The sequence below is a fragment of the Xiphophorus maculatus genome, chromosome 1 (assembly GCF_002775205.1).
Source record: "Xiphophorus maculatus strain JP 163 A chromosome 1, X_maculatus-5.0-male, whole genome shotgun sequence".
In the NCBI taxonomy this organism is placed as follows: domain Eukaryota; kingdom Metazoa; phylum Chordata; class Actinopteri; order Cyprinodontiformes; family Poeciliidae; genus Xiphophorus; species Xiphophorus maculatus.
Window position 1 is genome coordinate 5914749 of NC_036443.1, and position 21046 is coordinate 5935794.

Here is a 21046-nt window from a genome sequence, read left to right on the forward strand (position 1 = left end):
CAGAGGCGAATGTCTGAGAGATGCCCCGAATTTATATCCGCCTTATCAGAGATAAAATTAATGAGCTAATTAGAACTTTTACTAATCTGATGTTTTTTCTTATTTTGAACGATCTATTATCTATTTAAAACAAAAAACAAACAAAAAAACAAAACAACTAATTGTCCTGTTTTTTCCCCCCTTCATGATTCATTGGTTGATTCACAGCTTTATTAATTGTAATGCCTATTTTGACCCTTTGTTTAGTCATCGGTGCCTTCTTGTGCTTTTCTTGTTAAAGACAGAATGTGGTTTCTATTTTTATACAATATCTGACTTATAAACATTTGTCCATCAACATTCTGTCGAATATATATATATATATATATATATATATATATATATATATATATATATATATATATATATATATATATATATATATATATATATATATATATATATATATATATATATATATATATATGGGTTGACTGTTTATAGTAAACGGACTATTTGAAAAGTGTCATTGTGGACTTTCAAGATTTACAGCTGAGTATCCCTGACTTATATCAGGAATGGGACAAAAAGGAGTCACACACCAAACTGGATCAGGAGTGTCCTTCTGTTCATAAAGTATCATCATAAGCAGGGGGCGCTGTGGAGTCGCCCTGATGTCCATGGTAGTTTGTAACTGTTGTTGGCTTAAACAAACTAACGACGAACACATAACTTCTGAGCTCCGCAAAGAGCTGCTAGCATTCAGTAAACCAAATCTAAATAGTTCTGAATCCGCGGAGTCGGTTGGACCTGCTCGGCTCTGATTGGCTGTTAATTTTTCCCTTCCTGCTGCATCATGTGACCAACACAAGTAGCGGAGCTGATCCAGAGCCGACAGGCGGACCGCTGCTGGACCTGCAGGTAAACGCTGTCCTTTAACCAAGCTGCCGCAACCGGCTGGACAGAAACGCAGAGAGACACAACATCTATCTCACTTATTTATTCTCTAGGACGGATTAGGATTAGGCAGAGTTTTCTGTTCGCGCTTCGAGCGGCGGAAGACTCACTGGACAGCGATCAGGTTATCATTAGGCTTCAAATCCCATATCAGTCGATCGGTTTTTAATTCTTAGAACTTTACGTTTAAAATAGAACTGAAGACGGTGAATAAATAAAACATTTAATCTTTGACAGCATCGCTTTTAGGAGGTTGTAATAAGTCTGCAACATTAGAATGAACATGCAGGCTCAGCAAAATCTGGAATGAGATGTCAGCAGTTTTTAGGTTAGAAGGCGTCATTTTAATTGTGTGCGCGCGTGACTGTGTGTCACTTATAGGATTCATTAAGGCATTAGCTGCAACAACATCAGCTCTTCTAGGGAATTTGACTGCTCTTCTAGAAGTGCATTTTTGGGGACAGACACTGATGTTGGACATAGAGGCAAAATGCACAGATTGTGTTTTGTTTTGGCTGCTTCACCTGTGAGCTGTGAATCATGGCTGGTTATCCTTCAACGTTTGGGAAAATTTACCAAGACAAGAAGGCGGAGAAGAAGCAGAGCCAAGATTGAAGCTTGCAGCTCCTAAGAATCGGCAAAACCTAACGTTATGTCTGTCAGGCTACTCTGTTGGTTATATTTTGCACAAATCAAGCAGCTCTCTTACTCGTTCTCACTCGATTTTTATTACCCGAATGTTGATTAGGTGAATATTTTTGTTGGCCAAGTCCTTTAATTCTAACTTAGAATCATTCGAACATTAAAAGGATTCAGAGTCAAGTGCCTAAAGAAAAAAAATGGAGAAAAAATAAATGCGAGAAAGCAGAACTGTGGTAAATCTAGGGGTGCACCGATTGCAGTTTTCTAACCCATCTTTTAAAAAGCTTAACCTGCCCATTCCGATTTTGGCCGATACCGATTTTTTTTTTTTGTCTGAATTGTTGCTCAATAGAGCAAGAAAATTGCCGAGTTGGCAACAGTGGGGTCAGTATTGTTAATTGTAAACTTGCAGACATGACTTGGTGGGCCGGTCTGTCAGCCAAACCTTTATCACCGGAGAGCAAAAGAGGACAGAGGCTGATTCTTACACGTTTGCCAAGTTAGATAAGATCAGTGGATAAGATCGGCTTCATATGTAAAATCGGCCGATCACCGATCTCCCAAAATTAAGAAAATCGGCTGGCCGATAAATCGGTGCGCCCCTAATTTTTTGTTATTCAGCTCAAACTTATTGGCATCTACAGACAAGCTTTAATAGTTAGAAGTGACCATTTTCACACTTTTGTTCTTCTGAATGTAATAAAAACGTAGGATGACGAATGAAGCGCAGCTGCAGCTGTAGAGTCAGCATGCAGTTGGTCCTGGTTGTTGATCTCGCCATGCCGTTTGATAGGAAGCATGTCTGTTGGGAAGCTTGAAGAGTGCCGGCAGCAGATCCGGGCGCAGCTGGACGCTGTCGTGGAATTCTGGCTCAAATATTCCCACGACACAGTACACGGGTACCGTATAGCTGCACATCTGCTCCACTACTGGTCATGGTGCATTCAGCTATGGTTTCCGTGACAAACGTGTCTCACTTCCTGTTTCAGAGGCTTCTTCACTTGCATTGGGAGGGAGGGGAATGTTTATGATGAGCTGAAGTATGTGTGGCTGCAGGGAAGACAGGTCAGTCTCTGCAATGGATGTTTCAATATATTCTTCTCTCGGTGAACTTTCTTCCAGACTTAACATCTGGATTTTTTTATTGATTTGTTCTAGGTGTGGATGTACTGCCGTCTGTATCGTAGCATGGATCGCTTCCGCAGGCCTGACATCCTGGCAGCAGCAAAGGCCGGTACGTTTAAGGCTCCTGTGAGTCGAAACATTCGAAACGTTAAAACTAAATTTGGCAGTTTGTTCTGATGTTAGGATAAACACACACACACACACACACACACACGCCTTGGTGTGATGAAGCTTTTTGTCCCGTTTTCAGCCGTGATCAGTCTAGTTCAGGGCAGGGGTTTTGTTTGCTCTGAGCTGCTTTCTGATAGCCTCCCGCAGGACGAAGATGGTAGGATTTTACAGTCCGACAGTGAGCAGTTATCTGTCATGTGCCTCAGCCAATTATTGGCCAGAATCAGATTGCCTCCTTTGTCCAAGCTCTCAATTCAACAACAGCATACGTCCTCTTTTCGTAAGACATTGATAATGTCAGAGCGTAACCAATCTGTTTTGAATTCACTTTATGCATTTTACAAATGCAAAACTAAATGAAAAGGGCGTTTTGGTGCGTCAAAACATAAATCACACTGATCTGTTTGCTCCGTAGGGGGAGAATTCCTCAGAAAGTTTGCACGTGTGTCCACTAACGGAAATCAGTGGAAATGTGCCTTTTGCTTAACAAGAGATGGCAAGGCTGTCAAAGTTCAGAGGACCATATTCAGCGAGTGTTTCTATATAATGGCCATGGACGAACTGAGCAGGGTCACTGGCGACAAGGAAATGGAGGTAGGAATAAACCTGGATTACTGATGAACTTTGACTTATTTGTGTTTTGTCTTAAATTTCTAAGTCCGTAGCTAAATGATTCTTCATCGCTGTTTACATAACAGGAAATGTAAAAAAAAAAAAATCTTTAAAATTCTGCTGTTATGCCAATGAAATTTTTGCCATTAATAATTGAGAAATTTCTTTTTTAAATAAAATGTCTTTAAAAAAAAAAAAAACTGGCACGCCTTCTACATTGTTGTGCCATCTTTTGAGAACTCCCATCCCATTTCCAGTCAGCAATAAAAACGTTGGTTGTATAAGAATAATTGTAAATGTGAATCTTCCGGAAGCGTAATTCCGGGTTTAACTGTAGATCCATTAGTCCCGGAGACACACACAGTCAGCAGCTGCTTGGGTTCCTCAAGCCACCAGAGGGCGCCCCTGCTGCTGGCTGCTGAAGTAAACTGGCCAACTTTACTGTAACTTTAGTGTTTATTAGCTGATGTCACGTTCAAGTAGTTAAAACAATATGGCGCCTCCAAACACCATTTATTCGGAGGCACATTCCTGATGGTTCTCACACTGTGTGTGTGTGTGTGTGTGTGTGTGTGTGTGTGTGTGTGTGTGTGTGTGTGTGTGTGTGTGTGTGTGTGTGCGGCGCGTTTCAGCTGGAGGCCGAGCAGATGATGGAGCAGCTGATCTACTGGGTCCGGGAGGACGCGTCGGGTCTGGGAAGGCCCCAGCTCCCAGGGGACGTTCCGACTAACAGCATGGCAGTTCCCATGATGCTGCTGTGCCTGGTCCAGCAGCTGTCCGACGGCCGGCCGGAGACTGGGGGAAAGTACTCAGAACTGGGAAGTTGGTGTGTGAGTGAGATTCAGCAACATGTCCAGGTGTGTGTCCAGTGAACACAAGGTTTTCATGCAAACATTTCAAAATTAACATATAGATGTAGGCTAATTCTGGTGTCTTAATTGCTAAAAAGGGACCATTTTCAACATTTATTAAAGGTCTACTTATAGACCTCTTTCAGAATTTACTTTTTTTTTTTTTTAAATCGGCATCTTATTTACTGTTCTAAGCAATTTTACAAGCTTATCTACTTATGTACTTCTAGTAAAAAAATAATATCTTAGAATATTTACCATCATTTTTTCAATTTTTGCCACATAGACATTTAGATGATTAATCCATGTTTTGATGATATTACTGCTTTACCACAACTGGAAAAATAAATGTATAAAATAAATGAGATAATATAATATTTGTTCATGTTTGATCAAATGAATCTGTTTCTGTTTATGCTTTCTTGCACTTTAAAATAGCTTACTGTTTTTTGGACCTCAAGTGTTTTTTTTTTTCTTAGTCTAAATCTATGAAGACATATAGGTCTAAATCATGGCTACAGGCAGATACATAATTGCTTTATAAAAATGAGGTTTGCGTAAAACCTTCATGTTGAATTCAGGTCTGTTGGTCAAATAACAAATGAAGAGTTATATGTGCTTAATCATTTGCTTTGAGATTATTCTAATAAAATATATAATATGATTGTTGATTCTTGCAAGTATGAGCAAGAATCATTTCTTTAAAAACAAAACAAAGAAGTAAAAGCGTTGCCTAAAAGTTGTTTTATACACGGACCAGACTGAAAGTGGGAGGAATCAGCTGGAGTTAAAGGAAAGCTCTGCAGAAAGCCTGACGGTTTACAGACGACAGTAAAATCTGGCTGCTTGGGAAAAGAAAGGAGGGTCGACTGACTTTGCACACGAGAGTGTGCTTTTTATTTTGCTTTAGGTTAATTGTTATTCATTCTGGATTAGAATATGGTTGAAGCCTTGAGTTGTTCTGTTGTGTGTAATCTGGCACAGAGAGACGGCACAGCGATCCTAGAGAACGTGTCTGCGACCGGAGCAGAGCTGCCTGGATGTCTGGGCCGGCTGCAGAACCCAGGTGACACTCAGTGTTAGTGAATGTTGAAGCATAAGGTTAGTAATTAAGGGCGTTGTAATATAAAAGGAGTCGGATTTAAAACAAAAAAACAACAAAAAAAACAAAACAATGTATTACAACAACCAAAATGAGTTTTTGTATATCAGTGTGTGGCGTTGATTTATGGAATGGATTAAATGATGAGCTTAAACAAAGTACAAATACAAGCCAGCTTAAAAAACTGTTCAAAAAGGAACTTATTGGGAATATGTTGCATGGGATGGGTGTCTCAAAGACCAAAAATCCAATTGTTGATACTAAAAACATATAAATAATTGCACATGTATGGAGGAGAATGTGAGGTCCAAGTGTCATAAAGTGTGGGAATAATTTAAGAGTTTATCTGGAGTGGAGAGACTGAAATGTCTGTAGGTTGATGAGTATGAGAGGGGCAGCAAATCACAAGGTCTTGTGTCTTCTGCCTGCTCCTTTTCAAACAAATTATGTAAAATTGCATGCAGTGGGCACAATCATTTTTTAAATTTTTTTTCTGTTTTTACTTTTTGTCAGTTTGAAATAAATACGTTTCCTGGTTCCCAGCTGCTTGCTCAGCGGTCTCCTCTGCCGTGTCTCGTGTGCTGACTCAGGCCACGCCCTGGAAGCCGGCTGGTTCCTGCTGCGGTACGCCGCCGACAACGATAACAAGGAGATCCAGAGAACTGCTATTGAAAAGTTTGTGGAGCTTCCCTTCGAGAGTGGCTGGGACAAAGCCCACGGTGGCCTCTTCTACTTCCTGGACGTGGACGGTCACTGCCCCACTCAGGTCAGTGTGCACGCAGAAACTGCTGCGCTTCGCTTTGCCTTTCCGTGTCCGTAAAGGCGCCAGGTTGGACCTTGTGTTTGTGTGAGCAGCTGGAGTGGAGCATGAAGCTGTGGTGGCCTCACAGCGAGGCGCTCGTCGCCTTCCTCATGGCCTACAGTCAGACCAAGAACCCTGAGCTGCTGGAGAACTTCTTCAGGGTCTACGAGTACACCTTTAGCCACGTGAGTGAACCCCGCAGGCGAAGCAGCCGCAGCAACAAAACGCTTTTATTTCTAATTCTGCAAGCCATGTCAGACCTAAAGGACTCTATCACCATCTTTAGAACCAAAGTGGACTTTTATATTTTAGGAATTTCTAGATGATACGACCCACAAAACTTTTTTTTTTTTTTCCACTTTAAAGAATCTGAAGCGTACTTTTTTTCTTCTTCTTAGATGTTAGATGTTTTATGTCGACTTTTAAAGTACGTTTTCTCTTTGCTAACATGAGGACAAGAGCGCGACTGTTTGGCCGGTGGGCTTTGGAAACAAATAGTGAAGCTCGCCGAATAAAGCCTTCACAAAAACCATCAAATAATGAAAACAAACTGAAACAGATCTTCTTATAAAGTATTCTAAATACCAACAAATTGCACACTGCACTGCAATAGATTTACTTATGCAGGAATATTTAAGATGAGCAGCTGAAGCCTATAGTGCCGTGGATCTGCAGTGGTCTTGTGATATTTAGAGCAGTGAGGTAGAAGACGTGGAATCTGATCAGCTTTCTCCGTTAGATTCCCTTTTCTTCCACTTGTTTTAAACCATTTTGTGTAAAAACATGTAAAGATACAGCTAGTTTCCCTTCTGCAGGGTTTGTCCTCTAAAAATCCTGGAATAAAACTGTCTCTTTATAGACGGCTGGTCCATGTTGACTTTGATGCTTATTGTCAGAGGCAGTTTTCTGGATCACGCATCATCATTTGGGATGGTGTTTAGAAAACAAAAAGAACTGTTTGACCAATTCTTATTAGAAACTCGTCGTTTTTTAGCTGCTTGCTGTTAAAGTTTGCACAAAAAACTCAAATCCAAACCAAATTATCTGTAGTCACAGATCAGAGTAAGACTTTATAATAGAGACAACAGCGCCACCATGTGGTTCAAATGTGGAAAATAACACATTTAGCTGTAGGGCTTAGATAAACAAGCTGATTTGATGGCCAGTGAAATTAATTGTGGCTGATAAGCAGTGCTTGTAGAGATATATGATTATGAACTCCCCACATTAGAGAACATGAGATATTGTTACTATTCTTATTGTGATAAACTAAAGTTACATTTATTTAGAAAACAAAAAAAATTCAGTTCAACTCCAATTCACAATGAATGTTGCTTCAAATCACTTCTAAGGCACCTAATTTATGTACAGAAATATGTTTTTAACTTAATTCAATCATACAGACAAATTCCAAGTCTATTGCAGTTCAATATGGCTTTAGAAAACGTCCTGCTGATCCTGGCTATAATACAAAAATATCATAGTTTTTACAACAGTCTTATAGGCTTCATTCTGTATTACCAAGTTTGGATGATTATATTTAAAGTTTTATTATACACTTTAGCCAGAAAATTGTAATCTGATCTCCCGAACTGCATACTGATGATACTAAGTATGAAGCTTAATTTTACCCAATAGTTCTAAGAGTAAGGATCATCAATAGCATACTATAGCCTTTGCTGCATTGAGATTTTCTTTCACCTTTACTATCCAATCATGTTGGGTTAGCAGATAAATTCCAAAACCAATCCTTAAAACTCCACAACTGTAGAAACTATCACAGCTTATCTTCTAATTGTGAATCAGTTCATTGTTTTGTTTTTTTTCTTACAACCTCTGAACCTGTTTTGAAACTTTGATTCTTGAATGCGCAACAAGCTCTGTGACTCTCCATCCACTGGGGTGTTTCTGTCTTTGTCCAGTTTCCTGACTCCGAGAGCGGCGAGTGGTTTGGCTATCTGACCCAAGAAGGGAAAGTAGCGTTGGATTTTAAAGGAGGACCGTTTAAGGGTAAGCAGAAAACCCGCGACATTCAAAGTCGCACGTGCTGCTTAAAATACCGAGCGATCAGTCAGACAAGACTGTATAATTCTGAACATGTATTGAACACAGTGGTCATGGGCTCGGGTTTGCTGCCACTTTAATTTAAGATTGTATTAATGTGCAGGTAGTTGGCATCACACCTCACATTTGCATAGTGGTAGTTATGGATCCGGCAAATTATAGCCCAATAACCTGAGAGCATAACCTGTTACTTGGTGAGTAAAAATCTATTTCAATTCCCATCAATTTACTTAAAAAAATGTATTAGTCCAGAGAAATGAAACGTTATTGTAACTCGTTTCATACAGGTTTCTTAAAGGAGTTGTGGCCCTTCCTGGCACAGGAAGTCTTTACTCTAGTCTTTACAGTCTTTACTCAAAACAAAACTGCAGAAGCTTTTCAACTTCCTGTCACCATCTTCTCACGTTTTGATTTTATTACAGGTCGCCTCTAGACACGGGGGTTATGCTAAAAGCAGAGAAATACAAGATTATTATGTACCGTGTTTGATTTTAGGGCTCCTACACCTTGAAAAAAATAGATCGGAGTTACAACAGCAGCCTGTGCCACATTCAATATCGCTTTGCTTTTTTACTTGGGATTATGTCATTGTGTGGACAGGAACTCACGGGGGAGGACAAACTACAATATAGAAACCCAACCATTTTTACAGAAAAAAAAACACAGCTCCCTTGAAAGTGGAAATTAGAAGTGTCTTAAGGCAATGCATAAATCTTAGGCATTGCCGCTCCATGCATTCTCTGTGTTGCCCGGTGTACCATGGGTGATGTTGTTTCAAACCGGATCTCTGATTCTAGAAAACCAAACTGGTTTCATTTTTAATTTTTTAAACCAGTTAGGAACATTTTCTTTCACATTATAATCTGTGTGTTGTCTCTTCTCCAGGCTTCTTCCACGTACCTCGCTGCCTGTACATGTGTGAGAGCCTCTTGGATGATCTGCTGGGAAAACATGGCTGAATATTCAGACATCAGTGTTCAGACTCAAGGGGAACTCGTCTGACTTGTAGTCCAGAGTTCTGACTCAAGGCACACACACACACACACACACGCACACACACACACACACACACACACACACACACACACACACACACACACACACACACACACACACACACACACACACACACACACACACACAAATTTAATTTGGTTAATATACTCATTTCTGTCTGAAGTCAAAAAGAGCTACAGAAAAATGATCTATACTGTGAATTTAGGGTAAGATTCTTTTAGTACTTTGTTGCTCGGCTAATCTAACTTCCAAACACATCCATGATGGACGGGTAGACAGTAGACATTTGTTGCTTGTATCGCTACTGCAGCTGCTCTGTGTTTTTTTTAAATAGAATTAATGCTGTTTTTGAATGAAAGGATGACCACTATCGAAGAGCCCGAGTGAAGACCTCCATCATCAAACGCAGCCAATAACGCACAAAACGGAACTTTTTTGTTAAAACGTGCCTTGTTCTTTAAACGATTTTATCTTTCCGACCTTCTCGTCCCGCGTCTCAGTGGCAGTTTTGGATTGACATGTCTTTTACAATCTGAAAAATCCAAAATAAAATCTCACATTTCAGTGTTGTCCAGCCGCTCATTGATTATGAATTTCCAAATGTTTCAATAGTGACACCGAACGCAAAGACTAAAGCTGTCGTAATTGTTGGTTTTAAAGTGGACCCAAATGCAGCGAGGCAAGGTGATGAAGTTTTTAATATTTCATAAAAAATTAAGAACAACAAAAAAGAAAAACAAATAAAAATCACAAAACCACAGGCAACCAGGGTAAAAGAACAGCAAGGACTCAATGGGGGGGGGAAGCAGAGAGATAACAGGAGGAACTAGTGAGGAGTGACTGAGGATCTTGATTACTAGAAGAAGGAACAGATGGCTGATTAGAAATGGGATGCAGATGAGAAGGGAGAGAGCAGACGGCAGTCTGAGGAGAGAGAGAAAATGGCACAGGGGGCGAGGGAGCAAACCTAAGGGACTAGGAAATGAATCTAACACAAGAATAACTAGACATAAGGAACATATTAAAATTAGAGTTCTAGATACAAGGAATAAACATTATAAACTAGAACCACTAAGAAGGATTGAAGTAAAGAAAAGCAGAAACACGGCTGATCTATTCAAAGAAAGAGACTAAGGAACACAGAATAAAAAATGAAAGAAGAATCAATAAATCAAACCCTAAAACAACCCAAGATCCTAACACAACTGTTTATTGCCATGCATGTTAATATTCGTGACATATTTCTGTGCATGTATTCATTTGTTCATGCTGGGTTAATATTCAGAATTGTGAACATTTGTTTCATTTTAGAAGCAGCGTGTGTGGTGAAACGTGAACATATGGTGTTGCTCTTACCTATTTGGTGACATCTCCGGAATACTTTCTGCTCTAAAAACAGGTAAACGTAGAATATTGAAAAGAGTACAATCTATTTTACCCAACAGCCATCCAGCTCAGACACAGGAAAATGCTCCTTTGTACTTGTGTGTGTTGTTGGTGTTGAGGCAGTGTGAAGGAGAACAGGACTGGGACAATGGACAAAATTATGCCCTGCCGGTTTCACCAAGCCTGGGATAACGTGACTAAAATTTCATTTGCAATGTGTCTGTGACAGAATCCACCCTTCAGACAGACACATTGTTGTTAGATTTTAAACTAGTTATCAGTTATTTTATCAGTTATCACTTGCTACAGTTCATGACTTACTGCTTACGAGTCCCATTACTTAATGACACACTAATCGTACCATTGCATTATGTGTAAACTTTAGTGAGACATTATCCATTCGGTGCATAAACATTTTCATAAATATTCACCCCTTTAAAGTGACTGACCTCACTGAACAGAGGTCCTGCTAAACGATGCCGGCAGTGTCAATGTTGGTGAATACCTGGCTGCTTAAATTATATTACTTTGTAATTATTAGGTAAATAAGTAAGTCTGTTTTACAAATGATCTACTTAGCAATGTGATGCACATTCTTTTCCTTTACCACCTCGCAGTCACTTGATTAAAAAAAAATATTCTCTACGAGCAAATAAATGGAATGTGTTTCTCAGCACATTGAGGTATTTGTCACTATAGTAACACCCAATAATCATCATAGACATTCCAGTAAAAGTTTGAATATACTATCGATCACACTAATATCCAGTGGATTTATAGATGTGCAGTCTAAGTGGACACAGGCTAATGTAAAGTTCTGAACATTTCAACCTGAGTATTTATGTCACCTGCAGAAATGCTGTGGTGAGGCAAACGTTCATCAAGTATTTCTTTTAAAAGATGTAAAAGTTCCATGAAATTTTATTTATAAAATACTAGTCTGCAGGTGTACCTTTTTTTGTGTGAAAGTTTGAAAACTTCTATAGATGTCCAAGCAATTATTCCAACAGAAGTTAAAGTAAAAATTATAACATGATAGAATTAGATTTTGTTTTTACCCCGAGGGCTTAAAAAAAAAAAGTCATTAAAATGGCTTTCTGGTCTTTAATTCTAAAGACAAAATACATGCTTGAAATAAAATAAAAAAACAATGCCATTTCTCAATTTAATTAAATTATAAATAATAATGTATTTCAGTCCCGAATTCGAATGAAACGAAAGGTGGAAATTCTTCATTCAGTTCATGTAACAAAAAAAAAAAAAAAAAGGAAAACCTAAAACGCAAAACAAATCATCCTAACACTCCAGCCTGCAGGTGGCAGCAGCGCGCCAGGCAAACATCTGCTCGCCTGGTTACAGTCGCAGAAGAAGAAGGAAGGCCCTCAACACTCCAATTAACAATGTGTTTTGGAAGAAAAGCCAGCGCTGTTTATCCAGATATAAGCTGTAAAGTGTCGACGAACGGGTAATTTCGATACGTCAGTGATGGATACCGTCATTAGATGTGCTGACCTGTGACCCGCACCAACCGGAAAGCAGGAATTAGCCTGTTCCTTGAGACTTGTTTCTTCCTTCCCCTTCATTGTAAACCAGGTTGTTTTTTTTTAAATCTATTTAGGAGAGCGACATGGACAGGTATGTTGGAGACAACTCTTTTTGCTGTTCAGGGGAAAATAAAATAACAGAAACGAAATGGTAGGAAGGAGCATTGATTCGCTCCTTTACATCATTAAAATGCCACTCAGGCTTATTTAAACTTGATTAAGGGCTGCTTCTCTAATAAAGTGCTAAAATATTAAGGACAACTTGAAGTGAGTATTTTGAAATTGTTTCTGTTGAATCTTCATTTAGCATGAAATAACTAGCCGTCATTCATGTTACAATCTATACGGAATTATTTCAATGGAATGAATTGTATGAATGTGCAACACCGTCTTGCGTCACCGCAGCATGTGCAGCATGCAAGGTGCCTCACAGGTCTTGAGATGTTCTCGAGAACTCTGCAACAAGAGCAACAGAGCCTGAAGGTTTCTCAGAAATCCCACATCGGCCAGAGAAGCTAATAAATTAATTTCCACCTGTATTTAATCACTGAAGCTCTGTGAGATTTTCTAAAGCTCAAAATCTTCTCCTTTGGCTGCAGTTTACATTTACAACCATGCTTTTTAGTTGATCCGCTGATTAGTGAAGCAGCAATAACTGCTGAACAGTAGAATGTTTCTTGGAGATTAAAATGTGTAGTTTTGATATTTCTGTTGGTTTTCCTCATGTGTCCGTGCTTTTTTTTTTTTTTTTTTGCTATTTTTTGCAGTGTCCTCTACCAGGTAACGCCTGCTGTTGGAGCCGATGGGAGGGGTATTATGAAGCTGATTCCTGTCCAACGGAGCAACAGGCAGCCTCCCTCGGCCCAGCAGGACGTCCAAAGGAGTAACGGACAGTTACTAGGACAGTCCTACTTGACTCAGACACGTGCCCAGGTAATCAGTGATCAGTCGTTCCCCACTCAGACGCCCATCCTGAGGACCAACGGACTGTCTCACCCGACCCTGGTGCCTGTTCAGTTACTCAGTGCACAGTTCTTCCCGACTCAGACCCCTGTCCAGTCTTTCCCCATCCAGACACCTGTCCAGATAATTAATGGACAGTCCGCCCCGATGCAGATGCCTTTCCAGAGGACCGATGGACAGTCCTACCTGACTGCGGTTCCTCAGAAAGTCTTTACAGTGTTTAAGCCCCTGCTTCAGAGCGCCTCTCCACCGTTTGTTTCTCCGCTGAATGTGTTGGCTGGTAAAATGGACTCCTTAAAAACCCAAAGTCTTCAGCAGCAGACCAAGGCCAGGATTCCCCAGACCGAATCCCCTTCAGTAGGAAGCTCCAGTGAGATTCCAGCATCAGAGACATCTCCAGCACTCCGTAAGTCAGAAGTCCCAAATTTCCCTACTGAAGCACATGTCCCGAGTGTTTACTCGTCCAAGCATCAGCCAGTTGTCAAGGATCAGACCTTTTCTCCCTCGGCAAGCTTCTCTGCCAAACGCAGTTCCCCCATTGTGATCTACTTGTCACCAGACAGCACAGAGAACCCAGAGGTGGCCCTCGGCTCTGCGGCTGACAGGCTGAGAGAACTGGCGGTGATGGTAAACACTTGTGATTCGCTGTGCAAGAGTGCAGGATCAGAACCGTTCACCTGTGACGCACCTTTAAAGAAAGGACCAGCCCCCAAGTTAAAACTGATTCCAAAGGCGTCGGGGAGACCTTGCAGTCCAACACGGTGGGTCATAGAGGAGATAGGTAGCTGTTTAGCCAAAGGCCCCTCCATAAAGCCGCCGCCTTCTGAATCTGCCCACTTCTCCAAGAAGCAAGACGTTCCCAATCAAACCTTGCCGGAAAATCCAAATCCTTGGGTGGTGTATGATGGAAGGATGTTTTATGGAACCAAAGCGGGCCGCTCGTCTTCTAAGCCCCCCACAGCCACACAGTCGCTTCCTCCATCTTCATTTTCATCTTTACAACAGCCAGTCGGGTCAGCGGGATCGCTAACAAACGAAGTGATTGATCTTTGTGACGACGACTGCTCTCCGTCCTCTAACATGTCCTCCGTTTACTGTGAAGAGGAAGACCATGTGATCTTTGTGTCTTATGTTCCACCCAAGTCCAAGTCTGGCTCTGGCCTGAAGGATGGGTTGGGCAGTGGAAGCTCCAGCAGCAGGACTAATGCTACGGCTGGAAGAGACACAGGTCAGGTCCAGAGCCCCTCCATCAGCCTCAATGGTTCCGGTCCAGCAGAGGGGGTCATAGTTGAGAGTTTAAACCCAAAGTGTCTGATAGGAACCACTAAGCAGTGTCCAGATAATCTGGAGATGGACACTGAGGCGGGAAGCTCACGGAGTCCCAGCAAGGAAGAACATCCTGCAACAGTACAGGTGAGGTCACTTCTGATCACGCAGCTTGTCTTGGAGCGCTGCCTTATCCCAGTGGATCCTTTACGGATCCAGAAAACATTTGGAAATACTGACCTGATAGTGGTTCGCTGCATTTGTTGTCTTCAGTTTAGAGTAGGGGCTTAGAAGATGGGTTCTGATTCAAGACGCAGGTAAAGGGCTATTCCACCTCATTTATCGCTGCCTTAAGAGTCTTTAATCTGCTCTAGTCTAAAAACGACAAAACTTAGACTCTTTACACTTAGACTACTTTATTCTACACTAGTAACAAAATCGTGGAAACCCAGTTTGTAGTTTGTGAAACCTTTATTTAATGTGTGAGAGTTCAATAAAGGGCCACATTGGTGCGTTTCTGCATTAGAGACGGTACATCTCAGAAATCACAATGCTTTGTACTGAAGAGCAGATTATAGACTCTCAAGGTACCAAAACCTTAGGTGGAATTTTTCTTATGCCGTTTCCTGAGTCAGAAATCAACTTCAGCCTTATGGGGCCAGATCAGGGGTCCGCAACCATTACAATCCAAAGAGCCATTTTCCCCCATTAGTTCAGCTAAATAAAATAGACTTAGAGCCACAAATATTCTTATAGTTTCTGATAAATATCTACTACAGAAAATGTGTTATGAAAGAGCAACTATTTTTAGGTTTTAAGATAAACACAAATGGCAACAATACGGAAATAAATATAGGTTATTAAGCAACCCGGTACCAGTTTCAGGTTGTCTTTGCGATCCAACCAGTAGATTGAACCCCAATCAGCAGAAGTTTCTGGATTGAATCTTGTAACGCTAAGGCGATACAAGATTCTTCCTAATTCATGCATAAAAGCAGTTATCCTTAAGCAAATGTCTGATGTTTGCTGAGCTCAAAGGCATCACAGAGCATGCTGCCTGATTTAATATAGTGTTGATTACTTGGGAACCTCATTAAGGGGAAAATGGCTGATCGACTATAGGGTTACTAATTCCCTGAAATGTTCCTGCTGTTGGCATACCGATGATCCTGAGCTGGACTGTTCTCGGCCAGCGCTGCTTCGGTTGATGTGAACCAGAGTAGAAATCTTGCGATAATCCTGTAATAAGCTTTGCTTTCGGGCTGCTGTTCAGGAAGAAACAAAATCAGGATTAGATGCCCGGGGCGGCCATATTGAATTAGGAACATTGGTTTCAAGTGTTCCTGTGAAAACCTGATCACCAACCAGACCATTCATACCAGAAAGACGAGTAATTAATCAGAGCCTCAGCAAGACTTGTAACAAGTCCTGGCTTGTGCTTCCAGAGGCAGTTTTCTCTTGTTTTCAAATATCCCAGATGATGACACGTCTTGTTTTAAACTTTTACCTCTCGGCAGGTTAGATCTCTGTTTTTGGTGCTTCAACAAAGCACCAAAAAGAGGTTGTTGATATTTTGGTAAATAGTAATACTCAGGCCACTTCATCATGTGGAAGTTGACTAAAATCTCTACACGGTACGTAAGGTAATGAATATTTTTCACCTTGTTAAAACAGAGATAATTTAAGTAATATCATTTATTTGGGTTATTTTAAAAGTAGCCAGCAGTGTGCATTTTTGTAAGACATTAGAAAAAATAGGCGTCCACATGAGAGGATGCAGCGTCCCTGGACACTGGTGGTGTAATCCTGCCACACAACCACGCAAAAAATACCAAATACAGAGATACAAAACGTTTGTCATTTGTGTGAGAGAGTTTGGAGCTACATTGTCATTGTTTTAAAAAAATTTAAAACACAACTCGTATGTACAAACTCAAACATGAAATTGACGTTTTGAGATGTTTCCACTCTGGGTTCCATTTTCAAAAGCAATTGTTTGAGGTCTCCCAAAACACAAACGATTATTTAGACACGCAGTCTAAATTACAAAGTATTTTTGCAGCTACAGTACAGACCAAAAGTTTGGACACACCTTCTAATTCAATGGGTTTTCTTTATTTTCATGACTATTTATAAGGCAAGAAATCCCACTTATTAACCTGACAGGGCAACACCTATTAAGTGAAAACCATTTCAGGTGACGACCTCTTGAAGCTCATCAAGAAAATGCAGAGTGTGTGCAAAGCAGTAATCACAGCAACAGGTTGCTACTTTGAAGAAACTAGAATATAAGGGCTATTTTCAGTTGTTTTACACTTTTTTATTTAGTGCATATTTCCACATGTGTTATTCATAGTTTTGATGCCTTCAGTGTGAATCTACAATGTCAATAGTCATGAAAATAAAGGAAACTCATTGAATTAAAAGGTGTGTCCAAACTTTTGGTCTGTACTGTACATCTAATCTGGTCTCTGTGTGGACTGAGTCTTAAAAGGACAGTGTTATGCATTTTCCGGGCATATAGTGGCATTTTATAGCACAATCCCCTCTGCAAAGAAGGATTCTGCATGAGGAACATCATGTAAAACCCTGAGCATCTGATCTGTGAGACAAAGACCTTCAAACTGTAACAGAATGTCTTCAGCTGGAGGCTTTGAGAACTGATATTGTAATGACTGCTATAGGGGATTCCTGCCGCCCATAAACAGAACCATTGATAGTGACTGAAGAAAGTTAGAGAGCGTTACTGAAATCATGTTTTGAATTTGAATCCTAAAATCTTTGTATATATTTCTACAAATTTCTAACTGATGTAGTCCCTAGGCAGCATCCTGTTTCTCTGATCGTGGATTACTCCGAGCCTGTTTGATGTTAAAGGGGAGCCATTAAATATTTCAGACTTTTTTTTTTTTTTTAAATACCATTCGGAAAGAAAATAATAATAAACTAGAAAATTTCTGAAAAAAATTTAAAAGGGGCCTGCCAAAGTGCGCCTGTCGGCTGGAGTCCAGCATCCTGAGGTGACCTGTGACTAGATGCTGACAACTAGCAACAGGTTTACCAAAAGTCACAAACATCTTGCTTAACATGGACATAATCCATTCAGTATGCTAAACGTAGCAAACACATAAATTAGCTAAAATGCTTATTTAAGCTAATGTTTACATGGTGGCTTTCACGGGGCGAATGTTAGCATGTTGTCTCTAGCATATAGATTGAGTAGCATGTTGACACCAACAGTAGGATGTGGGCTATCACCAGCATCTTGACATTCTCCATTTAGCATGCGAAGCTTAGCTTTTATATAAAAATAAATGTAGCTTAAATACTACATTTAGTGTGAGGGGCTTGAATTATGACTTGATTTTGACAGTAACATGACATGTTGATGTCACCTCTGGAGATTAATATGCAAAGAAGGATTTTACATATTCATCTCTGTTTTTCTCTATCCAGCCCAGCAGATTTCCCCTTTAAGTCTTTTTTTCCTGTGTGTTTGTCTTATTTTCATTTGTTAGTTTGGTAATATCTCTGCTCAGGGAAATGTCTGATAGAATGACTTAAAAGAAAAGGCAGAAAGAATATTCAATGATATTTTGGATATGTTAGCAGTTCATAACCGATGCCTTGTTGAATAATTGTTTTGTTTTTTCTAACCAGCAGAACTCTGAACTTCCTGTTCCTGCGGGGACATCTTCATCAGCACCAGAACCTTGTCAAAAGTCCGACCACCAGCTCAGGAACATATTTGGGATTACAGCTGATGTAAAAATTTGCCTTCAAAAGATTGATGAAATGCCACATTGGTGTGTCTCAGCAAGCGTGGTACAAACAAAGTCCCGAGGTCCAGTGGACGGGAGTGACCCGTCGAGAGATGTTCTAAAAGCCAAAGAGGTTTCTCTGCAGGACTTTCCCAGTCCAGATAAACTGGACGATAACGTCCGGACTGAACGGGAGCACTCACTGTCGCCTCACTCCAGAACTCTGAGAAGTCCGTGTGTCTCAAAGGAGAACTGCTGTTCCTTTTCACCTCAAGCCAAGCCTGTGTTCGGCTACGTTGAACCCATTGACGAGGACTTCCCCGACGAAAACGACCTTCCCCAGTTACAGGACACGCCTGTCCATCCTCAGACGCAGACATGTGTGGAAGTCACCGCGAACACTAGGAGAATGGGCCGGACAAGGAAACGCACCATGTGTCTGTGCTGTGTCCCCCCTACTCTGCTTCCCGTTATCAAATCCGGCACCAGGTTGGAAGAGTTGGAGATGTGGATGTCGGCGATAGAGCCGGCGAATAAACGAGTAGGGCGAACGAAGGCTGCGAGGAAAACCTCCACGAGGATCAGCCACCCCAACTGTAGGGTACACAAGCCTCCAGCCGGCAGTGACCCCTCCACTGTCCCTGAGGGGTTGAAAAGACACGAACAGATCAAGAAACACAATGAACATCAGGCGAAGAAGCTACCCAAATGACCCGTACCAATGCTGAAACACTGCAACACTACACAGGGACAGACAGGAGCTTCACGTTCCACCTAGCTGGAGCAATAGTCAGTCTTGTAACATCTTTGCTCCGTTTCTAAACACTCTTCTGAAATATGCAACATGTTTTTATAAACTTGGTTGTATATGAACATGACTCTACACGTAGCTGCACTAAAGGGTTTCTAATAAGACAATGCTAGTATTTTACTGTTAATGTAGGTCTAGAGTTTGAGTTTATTATTGGTTTCTTATTTCCTCTAATTGTTAGTCGGAGACTATTTAGGAGTCATGCAACACTTACTAACCTCAGAGATGTAGTGTGGCCAACAAGACGCCTCAATCACAGCCCTAAACACTGCTTTTCTAAGGGAATGTGGAAGTCTTCAGGTTCTTAGAGTTGCGCATTACGGAGAAAGTGGCGCGGATCTGTACTGATGCATAATGCATTAATATTTTACCAGTTGGTTCTGGTCCTATGGATTAAAGCTCCACCCAAAGTGCTTTCTGATGTGGTTATGTGTGCCAGAAAAGTTTCTGCTGCATCTAATTTGTCAGTAAAGAAATCTGACAGTCTACCTCTGTTGTAACATCAGATTGCCCATCTAGTCTGTCTGTACTGGATCTACAAAGTTAACTGTTTTTGTTCTAACTTTTTTCTAACAACTATTAAAGTGCAAATGCTGTCATTTTAATTTACATTAATGCTTAAAGGAAAGCACACTCTTTGTGAATTCATTGTTTTAATGTTCCTACGGTAGTGCGAGTCTATTCCATTTAAGTGGCAAAGCCAAAGTGAAAGAGTTTGTGAAAAATACTAGACACCAAAAAGTTTCATGCACAAAATATTCATCTACTTTCATTTAGCCCACATTTCTACATTAAGATGTTTTCATTGGTCTAATTTCCTCTGAGTACAGCCTAAATATTCCCAAGCCCATGTACATACTTATTAAAGTAATTTGATTAGATTTTTTTTTCCAGAAACTCAATTACCATACTAAGTGAAACACATTATATGGCTAAAGACTAATGTTTGTAAGCCTTTATTTATGTTAGTGATTGCGTCCAGCTGATGAAAAAACATTTAAGATTACAATGTTAGCTCAGTCCTTTAAACAATTTAATACTTTATTTTCAGAAGGTGCTTTTAATCTGAAATTCTAATCCAGAATTAGAATTTCATATATTTATATATATATATATACTGTATATATACTGTATATGTCCTGCTAACCCGTTATACATATGCGCACTAGTACACCAAAAAAGTGAAACCTTATATACCAAGCCTTTGTTTCTAGATACTGAAAAACCAAAATTCGCATTTCTCAGAAAATTAGAATACTGTGAAAAAGGTAATTAATGGAAACTTATGGTGTCACACCCTAATGAATTAGTTGACTCAAACCCCCAGGTTTCTTGAGCCTTTAAACTGTTTCAGTCTGGGTTAGCAGGACACAATCATGGGGAAGATTGCTGGCTAGACACCCTTCGCAAGGAGGTGAAAACACAAAGGCTCATTGCTGACGAAACTGGTTGTTCACAGAGTTCTGTGCCCAAGCTTAATAATAGAAAACCAAGTGGAAGGAAGAAGTGTGGTAAGAATAGGCGCAACAGGGAGAAGCCTTCGGAAGATTGTCAGAGAAATTCAATTTCAGATTTTGGGGAAGATTCACAAAGAGGGGCTACAGTGACCATGGTGTTGCTGTTTTTGAATATTGTTAGGAATAATATTCTTATATTATGATCGGAATATTACATCAGACCTCTAAACATTTTCAATACAATATGAAATTCATTGCCACAGTGATGCATTAAGTCATGCAACACCCCACAGAAAATTTCTGGGCTGTTGTCAAGAGGAAGATGAGAAACACCAAAAGCAACAAGGCAGATGAAGGCTGATCAAAACAATCTGGGCTCCCTGCATCGATGCAGTAATTCATGCAAGAGTAGGCGCAACAAAGTAGAGAGAATAGAAATGACAGTTTTGAAGCCTGACATTTGTGCTTAAAACATTCGTTTTTGATTGGTCCAATGTAATATTTTAATTGTCTGATTATTTTTTTTTAAATCTTTT

The 21046-nt window shown here is 40.3% G+C and overlaps 2 protein-coding genes across 4 annotated transcripts; both read left to right on the plus strand.

Annotated features, from left to right (window-relative positions):
• The first annotated feature begins 745 nt into the window (after positions 1-745).
• On the plus strand, positions 746-9886 carry renbp (renin binding protein). Its single transcript, XM_005804872.2, has 11 exons — positions 746-900; positions 2372-2477; positions 2568-2643; positions 2737-2812; positions 3290-3468; positions 4119-4343; positions 5322-5403; positions 6030-6205; positions 6295-6426; positions 8164-8251; positions 9191-9886. The coding sequence occupies exons 2-11, from the start codon at positions 2377-2379 to the stop codon at positions 9262-9264; spliced, it is 1209 nt and encodes a 402-aa protein (XP_005804929.1). The 5' UTR covers positions 746-900; positions 2372-2376; the 3' UTR covers positions 9265-9886.
• Positions 9887-9948: 62 nt separating this feature from the next.
• Positions 9949-19658, plus strand: LOC111608934. Of its 3 annotated transcripts, XM_023335507.1 has the most exons (4): positions 9949-10006; positions 10634-10721; positions 13020-14628; positions 18142-19658. In XM_023335507.1, the coding sequence occupies exons 3-4, from the start codon at positions 13069-13071 to the stop codon at positions 18952-18954; spliced, it is 2373 nt and encodes a 790-aa protein (XP_023191275.1). In that variant the 5' UTR covers positions 9949-10006; positions 10634-10721; positions 13020-13068; the 3' UTR covers positions 18955-19658. The 3 variants fall into 3 exon arrangements, with proteins under 3 accessions (XP_023191275.1, XP_023191257.1, XP_023191266.1); XM_023335489.1 differs by lacking the exons at positions 9949-10006; positions 10634-10721 and adding an exon at positions 11982-12343; XM_023335498.1 differs by lacking the exons at positions 9949-10006; positions 10634-10721 and adding an exon at positions 11982-12343 and having other exon boundaries at positions 18145-19658.
• The last annotated feature ends 1388 nt before the right edge of the window (positions 19659-21046 follow it).